This window comes from Strix uralensis, chromosome 5 (assembly GCF_047716275.1).
Source record: "Strix uralensis isolate ZFMK-TIS-50842 chromosome 5, bStrUra1, whole genome shotgun sequence".
NCBI classification, from domain to species: domain Eukaryota; kingdom Metazoa; phylum Chordata; class Aves; order Strigiformes; family Strigidae; genus Strix; species Strix uralensis.
The window spans coordinates 14,915,909-14,934,206 of NC_133976.1; the positions used below are offsets into that span (position 1 = coordinate 14,915,909).

Here is an 18,298-nt window from a genome sequence, read left to right on the forward strand (position 1 = left end):
CATGGCTGGGAGTCTAGAGATAAAGCACTAGTTTAAGAAAAGTAAAACATTCCTTATTTACAGGCTTTAACATTTCCTGGACCAAACCCATTACTTCATAATTCTAGACTGCAATCTAAGCAGTGGTTATAACAATCAGAAGTCAGGAATCCAAATAAATGAAGATTTACCCACGGTGGTATGTGTTTCATTAGCAGGTAACATGAAGAATCAATATTTATGACCTGTCACATATTTGAGACATCTGTCATATTTTATCCTTAGATTTATTTGACAGCTCTAAAGTAGAAGGAAGCAAAACAGAAAAGTTTTTTGCTGGTGTCATACTTTCAGACAAATTTAACAGGTAATAGTCTACAACAAGCAATTAAAACACATTGGTCTCTTATTACAGAACAAATTCTATTCGTGGGGCCTGAAGGAAATGCATCTCATAAAATTTGCTATTTTTATATAAGACAGCACAAACTACACTTGCCCTGCATGAAAAAAGAAGCAGAAATGCTGCTACTTAGCAATGTGCAGATGAATACTGATTTTGGCACCTTACATAATAGGGAAGCAGAAAGATCCACCTGCAAAGCCTCAACACTTGTCTTCTGCTGGTGTCCAGATACTGAGTCCTCAGAGTCAGTGGAAACACAGACCTTTATAGGAACGTACCCACATGCAAGATACTGTATGTCTGTTGTCCAGATAAAAAGCACAGCAAAAGAAGATTAGATTATATAAAGAGGAGGAAAAGATGAAGATTAAATGCTTGTGCAGTTACCTACAGGTTTAGAAATGTCATAGCTGGTCATGCTATTTTTTTTTTCCAAGTTCCAACTCTGAATCACATGTTGCACTTGAATCTCGGCTTTCAAAAAAGCCCAAATGCTTCTGTTCCTCATAATTGCAAAGAAAATCCCTAGCTCTCAGGAAACGTGAGGTAAATAAGAAAGAAATCAGACTTTTCAGAAGCTCATGTTTGTATGTCTCCCTGATTTGTGAAGGTTTTTGTCTCATTAAGGGTTTCTGGAAAACAACGACTTCATTTCATGAGCAGTGTTGACAGGATGGGCCTTCTCTCTCTTCTGGTGTGGAACAAAAAAACCATTTTTATTTGATTCTGTAGGTAGTCAGTCTAAAAGTGCCAGTTTCCAAAGTAGCCAAGACCTTGTTTATCAGAGCATTTTCTTTCATTTTCCACATCCCCCTAGAATAACTCCTTTGATGTGATAAAAACAAGAAGCACCCAAGAAAAAGTCAATCTCAACAAATTGGTATTTTGCACTGAAAATCCCTTCAATACAAAGTTCTTACAGGCAATACCAGGAAAGCCCAGGAGAGTGAAGAAATCTGAATACCAGTATTTTTTCCAGTCTCCAAACAATCAATAATCTGAGACTTTGCTAGCAATGGGATTTGCGAAACACCTCAGAGAAGAAGGGCAGGCACAGGGTGCTCAGCAGTGTGTCCCAGAGACACCCCAAGATGGGTGCTAGACCATCTGCTCTGTGCAACAGAGGCTCAGCTGCCTTGTCAGGCACATCAGAAAAAAAGGAGGTTTTTCTTTTTCCTTGAGTTTCTGCTTATTTTCAAATTTGCCAGGACTGAAGCAGCAGTTTAGCTCGCCCTGGCTGCAGGACTTTGCCGCTGGCAATCCCCTGCCCTGCGGTCTCAGAAACCCAGGCAGCCTTTACTCTTCCCCAGGGCTGGGGCAATCTGAGAGGATGTGACCGCTAGAAAAGGACTCCAGATGAGATGTTTCAGTGTCTGAAGCAAAGAAATATTTAATCCCTGCTCTCTCCAGGCTATGCATCATCACAGATTTACTTATCTGCCGCTCACTGACAGCAGCGGCTGACAAGGACGATGACAGCTGACATACATTACCCAGCCGCACAACACAAGCTATCACTCCAGAGCAGAAATCCATCATTATTATTTAAGCACCAAGAAGGTGTCTCAGTTGGTGCCAGATACCAAACACAGGCAGCACCTCCACTGAAAAATCAACGCTGCCAGGGTCTGTTGGAGGTGAGGGGCACAGCCCTGAGCCCTGGTAGCCCCAGCACAACCAGCAGCAGTGGCACCAGTCCCTGAGCAGCCTGGCACCAAGGATACATGTAGGGTCACCTGTGCTTCCACCACTGATCTGACCATACCCTGATGGAGGAAAATGAGAGGGAAGGATGGACAAAAGTCATTTGTTTAGGGGTTGGGAGATTAGAGCTTTGCCAGAGCTACACAGCAGGATAGTACATTAACCCCCCGTACTAAAAGCTGTAGGTGGAGTGAAAGGCCTTATTTATGGCACAGCTCCTCAGGGAGTGCTGCTGCGGATGTAACTGTGTAGACCAGACTTGTTTTCCCTTTGTCTAAGCTCCCCCCTTTTTATGGATGAGCTTAATTTCTGAGTAAATCTGTATCAGTGTGTTCTTTATCTAATGAGTTGTTCTAAACTACTGCAGTCTCTGAGGAAGGGTGACTGAGCTTGGAGGAATCTTGGTGAAACTGGGTTTTGGTTTGAGATGGTCAGGTGGGGTTTTCCCCCTCCCTGTTAGTGTTTCCCACCAGGCTGGTTGCTTCTTGAGACCACCCTGCTGTCTTGCTGTTACAATGGCATCCTTATGTAGAAAGTTGGCATTTACACAAGAACTGCCTTACAGTCATTGGTGGGAATAGCCAAACTAATGGATAATTGGCCATGGGTATGTGTGAGTCAGGTGTAGGGAGGAAGGGCAAAAGAAGCCACCAAGGCTCCTAAGCCCTGGAGCCAATATTACGCTGTATGAGATGTATGCTTCCAGAGGAGGGAATAAGGTGAGCTATTTACAGCACCACATGGATGCCACATTTGAGTGTTAGAGAAGGCTCTGCTGTGGAGCGGGAGCTTGTAGAAAGAGCTGTCCTTCAGACCACTGTTGGTCTTCTCACTTCTGCAAGAGACACTGCAGGTTACAAGTGAAGTTCATATGGTTAAGGCTTCTGTATTTATGCCTTCATATAGACAGGCCTTAAGGACAGGGCTAAAAAACACTGAATGTATTGAAATGCTTACAGACTGATTACCTGAAGAGGTATTTATTTCGTCTCTGTTCTGAGGGCATCACATAGCGGAGCCATCACCAGGAGGGACAGTGTGCAGGGAGTGTAGCAGCATGTGGAAATAGGGCAGTGGGAAGAGCAGAAAACAGCTGCGAGGGGGCATTAGTGAGATGAAGCAATGCTGGGTGCAGAGAGTGGTGTATGGGGAACACCTGTGTCCTGCAAGGCCCCTGTGGGAAGCAGGAAGAGGTGGGAGCCATCAGCTCCCACAGATGGGAGGAAGGCAACGTTAGGAGTGATGCTCTTTTCATTGCCATTGCCATTTCAGATGCACAGCAGTTGCTAAGCCTCATATGCCTAAAACTGCAGGGCTTGCTGGATACACCAGGTTGTCACCTTCCTGTTCTGACCCAGAGGAGAAGGAGCACAACCAGGACACTGTACCACACCTGTCATTCAGGGCTGCTGCAAACCAGCCTGCCTTCCTGCATGCTTTTCAGCTGGCAAATATCCCAGCACCACCTTCCCCTTCCTTCTCTGTGAAGGGTTTTTTTCTCTGCGCTGCTAATCACAGTCTGCCTTCTGTGCTGAAAGCTCTTCAGGGAAGGAATCTCCTCTTTTTCTTTTACAAGAGTGCACTTAACACTCCTACAGCAACTCAGAAAAATGTTTAAGGGAATAATATAAATTAATGGCAATAATAAATCCTTATATATTGTCCAAAGCCTGCATAAATTGGTTTTGCAGCAATCCTGCAGGAAAGCTGGAAAGGGAAGATGACTGAAACAATACCTTTATTGGACCATGAGCATCCATCACGCTCCTTGCTGCACATCAGACAGGTTTCCATGATGGATGGTGGTCACCAAAAACCTCACCCTCTCCTTAGACCCTGACTTTGCCATCTCCCAAATCTAGCCTCTGTTCTAGCTGCATATCACCTAACCTCATCAAGATTTTTTCGGTAGTTTGACATGTAATCTCATAGCTTTGGAAATGGTCATGGGCCTTAGGCACAGCCCCAAATATCTCCTATTTGCCTAGAGAGTATATAGCCATTTAATTAATATTCCTGTGCTCAGGTAAACTAATCATTAAGCTGCAGTTTTGAAACCTCAGACTAAAGCTTCTCCAAATCCTTATCTTTCTGTTTCCCATAAATATGTAACTTGGCACCTCTATCTTTCTCAGAGGCAGAAATGGGATCAATGGACACAGCTCATTAGCAGGTTTTGATTGACACCCAACATTATAGCAGCCAACCAGTCCAACAGGAGTGAAGGACCCACAGCCTTGCCTTGGCGAGCCCCTGCCCCAGAGGTGCTCTGGATGAAGCCCTCCAGCTGCAGGATCCTTCCTCTCCATGGCGAGCCCCAGCAGCCAGAGCTCCCAGTCCCGGCTCAACCCACTCATCGAATTTTCTCTTACCACCAGCACAAATCCCTACAGAGGGAAAGTTCTGAAAACCCCTGGATGTCCTTTTGCACAAGAGGGAAGCAGGTGGGATTTGTGCTGTTCTCCCAGGTCACACAGCTTTGCCACTGGTTGAAGAACAAGGAAATTCATTTCACACAAAGAAAAGGAAGTTTAAAAGTTTGTATTATTCTGCAGTATTTAAGGTTCACCAGCACTGCTATTTTGTACTGTGTTTTCTGAGACATTTAAACTGAACTTCTTTTAGATGTTTTAATTATTATGTTATAATTAAAAATCAGCAAATTATTTCAGGAAATTTTATTCATGGAAATGTTGTTTTAACATGCCAGAAGGGACAGAGAAGTGCCATGGCCCTCCTGCTTTCTGTTAGGAGAAAAACTCATTATATGAATTGGGAAATCATTTGGAGAAATCCAGTCTGTTGAAAAAAAGAGCAGAGCTCCATTTCTGTCACACCACTAAAATAAGCCCCATCGTAGCAGTTTCCTTATGCAGAGATCCTGGCTGGCACCTTCAGGAATCTGCTTCAGTATCTTGGCTTTCTCCCAGGGCCAAACTCCTACTCTCTCTCTGCTGCACAGAAATGCAGGCTCGAACTACTGTCAAGCCCGAGCACCACACTTAAATCAGTGACTGGCTCTTCTCAAGCTCGGGCTTGCTCACAGCTCCCCACAGCCCGTGCTGGCCCCAGGCGCTGCCTTCTGCCCTCCCTGATGGCTGAGCCTGGACAAGTAGAGCTTTGTGTCAATGTCAACAAGATCTGTGTTCCCAGACCAAAGATGTGCCAATGTCAACTTCTAACATTGCCGAGTGCAAGAAAACTCCTGGAAGATATAAAGCTAATAAAGCTAGATAGAAACTGTTATTAGCAAAATGAAAAAAACATAAGAATATACAATGACAATCCAAACATTATCTGCCCAGGACCTTATCAAGGAACCTCCACTGACATGGCTGGATCCTCAGAGGGACTCTCAGTAAACAAGTACAGATCAAAGTTTGTAATGTTTTTTTTTTTTTCTGCAAAGACAGTGCAGTGCTTTCTGAGCAGTCTGATCACATGGCTTGAAGGCTGGTGAAACAAACAAAAATACCTACAGAACCTCTGTGTTTCAGGGGAGTAACTGAAAAACAACTCCAACAAATGTGCGGAACATAAAGAAAGTAAAATATTTTCTCATTAAACAGTTAAAGAACAGGAAGAGTTTAGGAATCACTGTTCAGGGACTCCTGTTTAGTGACAGCAATTTATTTGACCATCTGTGTAAAGAAAGACTGCAGCAAACATGGAGGAAATAAAAATAGATGAACAACAAGTAAGTGATTTTGTTTGACTCAAGCCTACAACTCTGTGGAGCAGGAAGCTACTTCATGTGAAAGACGTTATTGATGAAGGCATTTCAGCCTCTCTCCAGTCCTTCCAACAACATACTAGATCTCCCATGCCAGCAAACCTGTCTTGAGACGTGACTCCCATCCCAAACTTGCCAGAAACATCACAAAGTACAAAAGACAAATTGATGAGCCTTCTGGAAAGGGACCACCGGAGGAAGGAGCGTCTCTGTGATGCTCCACAGTAGAAGAAAAATCTGTAGGAGAAAGAATAGGAGGCTTTTTGCTTTGTTTGTTCATTATGATAAAAATCTTCCTTTTCTTGACAGGCACAGAGCAAATATTGAAATGGTGGAAAACACTGCCCACTGTTCAGCAGGATCTGATCACTACCTCTCAGTGTTTTGGTACCCACCTCAAGCGGACACACAACTTCCTCCCTTGTTCAGGGCACACTGTGCTGTGTGTGATGCTAGCAGAGGGGCGGTCGTGCTTGCTTGGCAGTTATGGTGCTGCAGCACCAAGTTGCCCGGCTGAGGGACCCAAAACCTGTTGGTAGCGAGGCGTGGGTAGTGGAGCCATCACCCAAGGGAGCCCCATTTCCATCAGCCCAGGCTGGTGCCAGCAGATGACAGGGATGACAGCTACAACTTGCTCCTTCCTTGGATAGGTCTCTCTTCCCTCTGCCTGTCACTTTCCTCCTGTCTTTCTCATCAACACATATGCATATGTTGTATTCTCAGAGCTGCATTCAAACCAGAGGAAAGCCACCCGAGCCAGGGATTAGGAAGGGTGGCAGGGAAGCTTGAAGCCTGCCCATATTCAGAGTTTTGGAGCCTGTCACTGCCACTGGGTTATATTTAGGTATAGTTGAAGGAGGATCTTTGGGAAATAAGAAAAATGTCAGGCTCTGTTGAGGTGCCTTCTTTAAGCTACTCTAACCCTCATTCTCAGGATTTGCAGCCAAAATTCACCTGCTCCCCCAGGCTGACAAGAGCAGCTAATCTGACTGCCATATGTAGCTTGGCTCACACCTTCCCACTGGGCTGGCCTGCTCCTTGCATCCTTACACTCAGTTTGGTGAGCCCTTAAACTGTTGAACTTATCTTACTGAGCCCTCCTGGGCTGGGGGTGAAATCTTAGACCCACCTTCTGCAAAGCCATTTGATCCCCTGTGAAGGCAGTCCTGGTATACAACTGCTCGCACCAATAGGACTAAAAATACCCATCCTCAAGCTGTGCTCAGACAAGATCTTTGACAGCCTGTTACAAATAACTAATCCAAAACTGCCTAATAATTTGATATTTCAGTCTGAAGATTATCTTCTATGCGTGGGCAGTAGCTTCTCTCTTCATGTCTCCACGCATGCTGTTAATCACTCTGTGCAGGATAATTATAACTCCAAGATTCACACACCTCACTTTGTCCATCTGAGACTTAGGCCTTGAGTCTCATCCAGGTTTACAGTCCCACAGGAGTCAATGGCACTCATCCATTCTGGGAACCATCCCAAGATGAAATGAGTCACCCCAGGAGGGCCCTGTACCTCTCCAAGGACTGCCCAGAGCCACACACCCGATGCCTGTCGCTGAGAGGGCTGACGTTACATGAGATGCATCTCCAAGTCCAACCTCCATCTTCTCTCTACTCCCAAAGAATCTCCTCACCTTTCTCAAAATTTCCATCTGGAAGAGAATAGGAACTTGAAGAAGTCAACACCACAAATGGGTAGACTGTCCTGACACACCCTGGGCTCCAGACTTAATTTCCAAATACATCTCTCCTTTCATACCTCAGCACAAGGTGGTCAGACCTAATTGCTCAAACCTTGATTTTCTTTTAATGAATTTGTCTTGACAACCACAATTTTCTCTGGACACTTTTGCTTACAGCTTCAAAAAACATTAACAGCTTCAAAAAGCATCCTGTCTGCAGAAATAAAAGAAAACAACCCAGAAAATAATGTTTCCCTTCCATGTCACTTGTCTCCCCCCATAGCACACTGCCTACAACCAAACAGCCTCTGAATTGACAGGCATTTCCTCCCCCCATGTGTTAGTTTCCACATAGAGCAACAGAAAAAGGGGAAAAAATCAACGTAAGCATAAATTGGATTTTAAAACTACAAGAATTGGCCAGAGTCTGGTAGGGAAGGGCAGGATCTGGCCAGCAGGGCAGTCACTGGGAGCATTAAGTGTGCAAGGAGTGTAGCTTTAGGACTGCCAACGCTCTGGGTTTTTTCTTGTGAGTGACGGTATACGAGTTGTTGATGGCAAAGGTCTGTCCAGCTGTGTGTTGTACACTGATACCAGCAACCTGGCAAAATTGATCTGACTGGATCTTTCAGCCAATTTTCTGTTTCTTCTTGGAAAAATGTGTCTAATAGCATTCTGTCTGTTTAGTGGTTAACTCTGACCATCATCACCCCTGTGGCCCTGAAACTGTCTTCTCAGATGCTAGAAATGCCCTTGTGCAGACATGAACTGAGCCTTCTGCCTGCAAAACAGCCTGAGCGACCTTTTGATAGACATTTAGAAAATTCTCAAATGCTCCTGAAACCGTTTCCTACAGCTCTGGAAACATTTCCTACAGCCCTGGAAACACTTGCTACAGCCCTTGCCCAGGAGTTCAGCTGCTGCCACTAACAGGGTGCACAAAGTACCACCCAGCAGATTAAGTCCTACCATTCCACTCAATTCTGGTTTCACAGGGCTTGCATACCAAATTGGTAAAAACCTTGTTATTTTTTTATGTGATTCAATTCTACTTTATTGCAAGGAAGTGCTGCAGCAAAAGACCCAGCTCAGACACCCTTCTGCTGAGATGAGCTTCTCCTCTAATTCCATAAGGACAAAACCATCACACAATTTCAATCCCAAAGTTTTGTAAAAGTTTTAGTAACTCCTCAAGGTTTGCTGTGTAGTCTCTTTAACCCCTGCCCTCTGTAGCCTTCGGTAGCTGTGAGTGACAGCAGAGCAGGCAGTAGCCTGATCCTGCCTGCTGGTTTGCCAAGAGAAGGAGAAAATGCACTTAGGCAGCTCTGGTGTGGACAGGTCATTTATCACGTTTTGTTGAGAAGATGGTGAACAGTGAAACATTGAAAGACGGCTGCTAGAAAAACAGTTGGGGAACTTCTGTCCGTTCTTCCTTCCATCTCCATAGGGCAGCTTTGTCCCCTCCTTAATGTGTTCAAAACTGCAGTGCACCAGAGAGCACAACTCATTCACCTCCTGGCCACACAGCTGTTTCCAGGATGATCTGTGGACAGCATCTCCAAAACACATGCTGGAGTTTCAGCTTGGAGCACCAGGACTCTTAGAGTTTGGAGAGGACCTGAGTTGGTGTCTGGCTGTCTATTGAGAGCATGGTATTTGCCCCAGGGTGTCTCTCTAGGAAATGCATAAGCACCCTCCAATGAGGCCAAGGCAAAGGGTGCTCAGTGCATCAAGAGGGAAAAGGTGCCCACAGCAGGTAGGCAAATGGGAATACACATTTAAAGGCAAATGGGAATACACATTATTCCTCTCTCATCACGTGGAAAACAAAATTGCTCTCTCAGTACACTGAGATAGGTTTTGTTATGTGTTTTAAAGGGAATATCTTCAAAGAAATAAGATTTCACTGAAGCTTCCATTGGCTGCCCCGTGCAGCTGGGCATCTACCCACCTTTCATGCCTTTTAATTACACACATCTGGATATTGCCCAGACCCTGAATGCATGTTGCTATTTGAATTTTGGGGTGCAGTAGCTACAGGTGGAGTTTTAACACATGGAACATTGCACCAACCCTGATGTAAACAAAACCATCTCCCTGTGCTTACAAGGAACTGACCCAAATCATAAGCAGAAAGGCGAGAACTCCAAGCACCTCATTAAAACTGAACTTCTCCAAATTTTTTTGGCCTGCTGCCCAGGCAGCAGTGTTATCCAAGGTGCCTCAGCATGTCTGTTTTCACTTGCAGACCTTCAGCAGCAATGTTTCTCTCCACCTTCATCTCCTCCCATACACCAAACACACCACCAGCATTCAAGAGAGATAATGTCACTCTCTAGGCTAGAGGAATACTGTGAAGGCACTGGGAAGACATCTCTGGTGCTTCATTAGCCCGTGGGCTTCTGACAGCTGATGTGGTTTTGGAATAGCACCAATTTTGGTGTGACCATGAATGCCAGTTGCTCTTTAGCTCAGTAATTTTGTGTGTTTGGAGGCAGAAATAAAATATTAACTCTTGGAAAGGTGTTATTTTCTAGATGCCAGTCAAATAAATGGCAAAGAAAATCGTATAAATATGGCTGGTGACAATTAATGGTGTAAAATGTTAAGATTGCTGGAGAGAACATATATTCAGACCTAGAAGGTCTGCCTTTCTCTGTATATTTACTATCAATCTGACTGCCTTTACAGTAACAACATGTAAGGGACTACCTGAAATTCAGTACATGCTTTATACCTTGGCAGGGAGCAACCTGGAAATCCCTGTGATTCATCTTCAAAACAAAGAAATATCAGTGGCCTCTCTCTGAAAATGTACATAAACACTAAAATGTTGTAAATCCCTCCAGGTTGACTGTACCCCAGCTCTGCAGTCAACAGAAGTGACTGCCCTAATTGAATGGGTCAAATATGAATAATAACTGTGTTGTCAGGATGTCAGCCTAACAGGCAGCCTTTCAAGACTTTAAATAGAGAATTTAACAGCAGAGCACCTAGGTGGTTTGGGTAATAAGGCTTTCACGAAGACTGCTTTCATTAACTGATTTCTAGGCAACAGCACTAGAAAAGGGTTGTAAGTAGGTTAAGAAAAGGAACTTCAAGGAGTCAAAAGCCTATGATGTGATACAAAGTGGACTGAGGGATGTTGGATGTGAATGACTTATTTCTGCCTTATCCAGTAGGCACCTCTGGCATTTATTAAATTTCATTTCCATGTATATAACACCTGTGTGCAAAATTTGTCTAAAGAAATAATAAAGGTTTTAGTATGGTACACCTGAACACTGAGTACTGCTGGAAATCCAATAAGCACTGTTAAGGATTTGAATAACACAGGTACACGAAATTATGATTAAAAATAATTGAAAGAAATGGCTCATTCAGTTCTATTAAGTTTAGATTGTTCCTAGGAGTGTCAGGGCACATGCTCCTCACCATGCAACTTTGACTTTCCCTGGATTTCAGTTTCACCAGCTGTGGATTTTTTAAGAGGCTTACAAAACCCCATATCTCACTTAGCAAATAAGCTCAAGTACTTTTTCTTTCTTTTCTTTTATTTAGTAGTGCTACTTACATATATTAATAATTACCTTATTAATTACATTAGTAACCATATTAATAAAATACACCAAAATTCCAGACTCAGACCATTTTTAATAGATTTTATTTATTACAAATATGTGGATTTCTCATCCATTCTTTATCCTTCACTTTTGCTCCATATTTTAAAGGGAAAAAGGAAGCTCATGGAGCTATCAATAGCAAGTTTTCTTTTACAATTAGAAACTACCATCCCCATTACATACTCACATCATTAAAATGCTTTTACCACAGTGAACACTATATTTTGTATTCATTTTCTGACAAAGCAAAACTGATCCATTTGTGTTCTGCAGGACCCTCCTTAGCTTACCTTATGCTTCTTGTGTAGTTTAATTGCTACTTTCTAGTCTCAGCAACATCAATTAAAAGTGTCATCTTTGTAAAATATATTTGGACTACAGATACATGCTGAACACATGTAGGCTATAACAAGTCAGAAATTTTCCTCCAAAATAAACTTTGCTTGAAAAATGTCAACTTGTTGGAAGTTGATGGGGGAAGCAGGCACCCAGGGTCCGCAGCAGAAGGGTTAGCCACCACCAGACCTCCTAGTTCATGGTACCACCATCCCAAGCTCTCAGGTCTGGGCATCCTGCTCTGGGGCGTCACTCTCCCTGGTGTCTGTGGGTGCATTAGCAGCAGGCCAAGGTGACCATGAGGGTCAAGGTGTGTGAGGAATTGGTGGGAATGGGAGAAGGTGGCTGCTCCATATAATGTGGGGGGGTGACATGAAATATTTCAGTCTTCTTACAGTAACATTTTTAAGAGTTTCTAGTTCTGAAACTCTTAGTTCACTGACATTTCACAATGAAATTCATTCTTTTTCTTTTATTTTGTGATTTCCCCAAGTTCTGCATTCAAGCAGTCTCCTGCAGAGGTCCCTGCATTATGATGGGGGGAGCGGGTTTGTGATGAAAGTGGCTGTCCTCTTCCCCGGGCTGCAAGCTTGTAGGACCTCTGACCAGTCACCCTGTCACAGGAGGCAATGGGGAGGCTGCCTGCCAAATGACATCGTGGTTTGGTCTGTGATCCAGGAGAGTTTAACTAATGGTGAATTTGCAGACCTCTTTGGTGCCAGAACCTTCTGTTCAATGCCAAATGCTGGAGCAGTCAGGTTTTTATATTTGCGTGTACGTAAGTACTTATAAACAGACTTTCTCATTAAGCCCCTGTTCTTCCCTCTGGCACCGACTTATGGGCAGTCACCTCCAGCAAGGAGGGGGGAGCCTTTGTCACCCTGCTCACGGTACCACCGCAGATGGTGTCCGCTCTCCTGTGTACGCAGCTCTGTTTACAGTATATGGAAACTGGATGGGTGAGAATTAGTTTTTAAGAGAGAGTTTGGGTTGAAAACACCTCTGTCCTCATTGGGGTCTGCTTCTTTGAAATTTAACACAAGGTATTACTGCATCTTCTTTACGAATGTAGATTGTGTGCTCAGGGGAGTGAAAGAAATTATTGATACGGAACAGAAGTGTCAGGATTTTGACTTGATTCATGATACTCACCTAACAAATGTCATTCTTGCCCCATACACATTGTATCTTTATTTTCATATTGTTCAAACTTTAGATGAAACAATCTCAATATTTTGATTTCCCGTGTCGATTAGCTGATGAAAACTGATGTATAAGAATTCCAGATTACAAATCCTTGTCATAACTGAAGATTAAACTTGTCATTTTTCATGATAAATGGAAATGCAAATAATGAAGTGTATTAGAATATTGATCAGAGGCTTGCCCTGAGCCAAGCACAGCGTGAACATCTTTTCGTTTGCTGGCAGTAAACCAGCTTCTCTCTTCTCTCTGTTTTGCACAGTCCTACTAAGCCAATCTTCACTAGAATGAGCACAAAACAAAACGAATAACAGCTTTTGTACATCAACATTAAAATGGGAAGAAGCTTGGGAAAGGGCCTCCGACAGAGAAGAACGCTGATGAGTGCAAAAATGCCTGATGGGTAAGCGCCACCTTCTAAACATAGATCAGCCAGACGTGGAAGTGATTTTCAGAAGAGAAATGCAATCATGGATTACACACCAGCTCATTAGAAACTGTTGCTGAATGCAGCATCCAGAAGACATGCATGAAAAGTCACATTTGGGGAATAAATTAAAAGGGGTGTAGTTGTTGCTAGATAAACATATGTAATATATATGCATTCAAGAGGTTTGTAAATGTCATTTTTTTTATTCGGACGGAAAGCAAAAAGCTTTAAAACCTTTCACAGTAGAGAGGCAGTTAACTCCAGACTATTCCTATCCCAGTAGCCAAGAAGCTGATAGGACATCTCTTAAATTAGCATTTATAATAGACTCTCTGAATGTTTCCATCACCTAGTGGAAAAAGCATAACTTTTACTGCTACATTGCTGCACTTCATTTACTTCACTGTATAATAAGTTGACTAAAACTGTAAAGCTTCTCAATTTTTACTGCATATGTGTTCCAATTAATCTATGTCTGTAACAAACTTGACTGAAAAATTATTTCTGACTTATATTCTAGTTCTATGAAGCATATATACTATAAGATATGTCTGACTGAATATCATAATACTATAATTTCCCAAGACACATAGAATTGTTTGTATTTGAAGTGACAAAATAAAAGCACTTGATTTCTTTTTTAATAGGAGAAAGTAATTTACCCCTTAAATGTAACATACGGCTGCTCACTGCAAGGGTGTTTCTATTCTTTTCCTTGTTCTGCCATATAACTGCTGAGTGACACTCTCTGGCCTGTGCTAATGCCAATCAGGTGAAGTGATCTAACAATCCCTTCTGGCCTTAAACTCAATTCATAAATTAAGAGACTAGTAAACAAATACACATTGCAAATAGCTATGTGAGGGCTGAGTGTGTGGAGCCTCGGGGCATTGGTGGGGCTGGTGCTTCCCCCCCACGGGGGCTCAACAGGTCACTCCCCAAAGGGCACCCTCATTTCCAGAAGCCACTGAGCACTAACACAGGGGGAGGCACAAGATATCAAGAAAGATATCATAGCGAAAGGCCTGGATGCCAAGTGCCAGGCACAGAGCAATGGAGGGAAGCAGGGATCCCCTCTCCTCTGCTCCTCTCCAGTACCTCCCAGCATGGCACGCATCTTCTGGCTCAGGACTGGGTAGGAGCATGCTGCTCCCTACATTTCTTCTACCCTCTCCTGCATATCGCAGCTGAATCCAGCCCAAAATGAGCACTGCAATGCTAATTTCTTCAGATTTTTTAAGCCTGTTGCTGCATTCTTTGGCTTTTGGGGGAAATGGTTAAAATAATAATTCATTGCTAATGTTGATCCCAAATAACACAATACACTGAAGACATGAGTAAAACATGAGTTAAAACTGGTTTTTGACTATTGGCTGCACAACACAAATTATTCCAGAATTTAGTGCATGATCTCTTATCTTTTATTTTTGAATGAAAAACTTATCTTTAAACAAACTGTCAATAAATAAATACAGGGAATTAGATAACTCTTCTATCTAACTACCAAGGTACCAGTGTGGCACTGCTTATCTTAGAGACTGAACGCTGCTGTGGATATCTACCAAGCAAATTCATGTGTAAATCTGGGTGGCATTTTTTTAAGAAAACTTGTTTTAATCCAAATCTGCTTTCATAACTGTGTGTAGGAGACTCCACTGACTTCCACAGGACCAGGCTTAGAGCTGGTCAAAAACCCCACCCAGATCAATCAACCACCATAAACATATTCCCAGTACCCACTGCTGACCTGAAGGGGATGGAAGGTAAAAATAAAGTAGTTTACACATGAGGCTGCATAAACTCATTAAGGTCCCACTTGAGACAGGTTTTTAAGTCTGTGATTAGTCCAACCAGTGTCAGCTGGAAAACCCACATTCCTTAGGGCCGCATGCATTCAGGAGTCATTGTTAAATGGTGTCTCTGTGAAGCCCATCCTCATTCACTGCTCTTGTTGGCTCACAGCCACACTCTCACCTCAAAAGCCTGTGAAAGGGTTTGCTATCTGGATGTGCTGTCGTATCACCGTGTTCATTTGCTCCTTAGGTTTACCTCTATCCCACATTATGGCAGTCATGGCACTTCTGCTGTGACAAAAAATCAGAAATCACCGAAACAGGTTTTCTCTGTATTACATTATTTTGTTATGGGCTACGAAGTTTTGCATCATGGTGGCTGTGTAATGTAAAAGCCCTTTCTAAATATACTCAAATGTTGCAAAAAAAGTGTCATCACAAGACCTCACAACCCTGTCAGGGCAGCTCAGTGAATATGTACCATTTGTACACAGTCAGAAGGAGAGATGTATCAGGATGTACATCACTAAATGTTGACTCAGTATGAATAGTATGTTTTACCTTTTTAAATGTTACTGCTTTCCCATCCCACTCCATTGTAACTTGGCAATTGTAATTTTTTTTTAAGTCAACAAACTGTAAAGAAAACTGTTGAAATACCTGATTTTCTGTAAAAAGTAATAACAATAATTTTTGTTACTTTAAAGTATGCTTGGTATTAAAGTACCTAATAAAGTTCAACAATGAATTTTGTAGCATACAAATAAAGTGTGATAGTGCTTTTTTCCAGCTCATCTGTGGTAACAGCTGCTGTTGTTAGGATTACTGTCCTCCTAAACACAAGCCTGGCTACCCCCTACACACCTGTACCTACACAGATCCCTAAGGAATGTAAAGTTCAAGAAAAATCTGATCCCTTAATGAGTGCAGGGTATCCATGGGTCAAATTAACAGTATAAGAACCTTGTTGGTTAAGGTAAGTCATCTCCATCCTCTGGTACCTGACTATATACATATGGGCAACAATATAAAGTTCCTGATTACTTTGGTAAAAAAACTTAGATTTTAGTAAGAGAAAGGAGACTGTAAATTATTTAGGAGTTAATTACAGTTAAATAGAGAACTGCCAGGTTTGTAGGATGATGAAGTCCTTCTGGTTCATTTTTATAGGCAACGCATTTCAGTTATTCCTAAATAGATTGGAAAGCTCAAACAAGTTATTTGGAGGACACAGTAAAGCCCCAAAATTTATTTCTTTTAATTTCACTGCATGAAGTTACACTGGAGCCATCAGGGGCTGTCACAGCTGTACATCATCCCAGAGCTTGCACCAACAAGAGGTAAGTACTTTCTTGTCAAATAGATACTGGATTTGCTTCCATGATGCTGATGCAGTAGTATCTGTGTTTGGAGATGATCTAGAAATGGTTGTGACTGGGGTCTAATTATTCCCAAACTCCCAGGCTCTGCCAGATTTCGATCAGAGTAACGGACCAGCTTCCCTCACACCATCCAGCTTCCCCTGTTCTAGGTAGGAAAATGTAATGCTGGGCCCAGCAGCTTTCTGTCCATTTTCACTCTGCTAGTCTGACGTCCTTAAACATTTAAAAGTTTTAGTAGTTTCAGCTGATTCCTTAAGGATTTGAAATGGAATAAGAACTAGAAAATTTAAAATTAAAAAAAAAAAACAACACAAAACCCAAACAAAAAAAACCCCACATGTTTGTCCTGACTAGTTTATATGTTGAAAAGCCAGCCATATGCTGAGGAGCTTCTGAGACAGTGCCAGAAAGCAACATAGGTTTTTTTCCCATGTGCTAAAGTCTAGAGGTTTACACATTTCTCCTTTCCAAAGAGCTCTGTGCAGAAGGGAACAGTTTTGCCTGCTGTTGGAGTAGCTGGCAGTACCTGCATACATTATCCATGCTTGCAGCCATTCCACCTTGATCTCTGATCCTCATTGGCTTACATTAATATTTTGAGAAGATACTTTCATGGAAGACCCAAAATTCTGCAGAAAGCAGAACATGTAGTTTAAAAATTTATGCTTTTCTCTTTATATCAAACAACATTAGTCCCGTGCTGCCAAATACACAAAGCCAAGGCTCACAGTGATCAGATACTGCCATGACACCTTCTATTACCCATCTGTCTCTCTCAAATTTTTGCTTAGCGTTACTTCATACTGCCTTCTGAAATGCCTTTTACATTTTAAAAAGTAAACTGATATATCTTTCCCATCTTCAGATAGTCTCATAGCACCACTGTGGGCAGTTACATAGCTTTTCCACTTCACAAGGTGATGAGGAAAGTATTGCCTGTGCAAGAGACAAATAAAGGGAATAAAGTATAAGCAGGCACATTGTGCTCATCAACTCCCAAGAGGAGTTGTGGCCCCTAATTGCCTACAAGACACTAAAAAGCTCCTCTCCTTTAGGAGTGGTTCCAAAAGTTGCTGCAAAACACTTCCCAAGACCACTGGTGTAAGACCAGCCTCCGAGTTTGAACATCAGCTCAGTCACCTGGGAAAAAAGCCTGGAAGGAAAGATGCTCCAAAAAACTAGGACCTGGGACTGAATTTACCTTCACCAACTGGTTTTAAATAAGCATAACAATATGGATTATTACTTCTGATTATGTCAAGTGCAAGTTAGCTTTATATTAGCTTAATATAGCTGTAAGAATTCTTAATAAGGAAAATTATGTATTAATTGTTAATAATTATTAATCTATTATCTTGCTATTTCTTAGGGAAAAAACTGAAATAAAGATTGTAAAAATCCTATATGTTAGACTTTGATATGATTATCACATATTTAAAGGAATATTTCCACAGTTTTAACAGCAGAAGATGCTCTAGAATACCAGTTACATTACCAGTTACACAGACTCAGGATTTCCTCATCGAGTCTTAGCACAAAAAGGGTCTCTGCCATAGAGAAGACCAGGCACATCATTACTTTGACGATTCTCAAACATGGCCTTCTCACAAGATGCCAGGCGAAGAACTGGGATGTCAGCACAAATGTCAGGCTTACAGGTATGCAGTTAGTACCTTGATTCTCCTTTATCTGACATTATGCCAACACAATGCAGAATTAGTAAAGAGCTAGGTGGGAGACATTTAAGTTTGAAAAAGAAAACTAGCTCTCCTCTCCATTTGCTTCAATTTTTTCCATTAATAAAATGAAATTAGTTGGAGTGTCATTGGAATATTCTGAGGCTCAATTAAGTGCCTGCTGTATCTGTTGAGTTTCTCAAATGGCAATTGAAAATAGTGTAAAATATTATGATCCTCAGGCAATGAACTGAGATGGTTGGTGGCATCAAACTAAGGGAGATTTCTGGAAGAGCTTTTAGGCTATACGCTGCTGTGTGTGTCATCAATAAAGGAG

General features: G+C 42.3%; 1 protein-coding gene across 2 annotated transcripts in view; it reads left to right on the forward strand.

Moving 5' to 3' along the window:
- Positions 1–15,671, forward strand: part of LHFPL3 (LHFPL tetraspan subfamily member 3) — a 263,972-nt gene extending 248,301 nt beyond the window's left edge. For both annotated transcript variants that reach the window (XM_074869933.1, XM_074869932.1), the window contains one exon: positions 12,943–15,671. Coding sequence is in view for 1 of the 2 variants with exons in the window: in XM_074869932.1 (XP_074726033.1) it covers positions 12,943–12,971 (29 nt within the window). In the remaining variant the exon portion in view is untranslated. The remainder of the gene's footprint in view (positions 1–12,942) is intronic.
- The last annotated feature ends 2,627 nt before the right edge of the window (positions 15,672–18,298 follow it).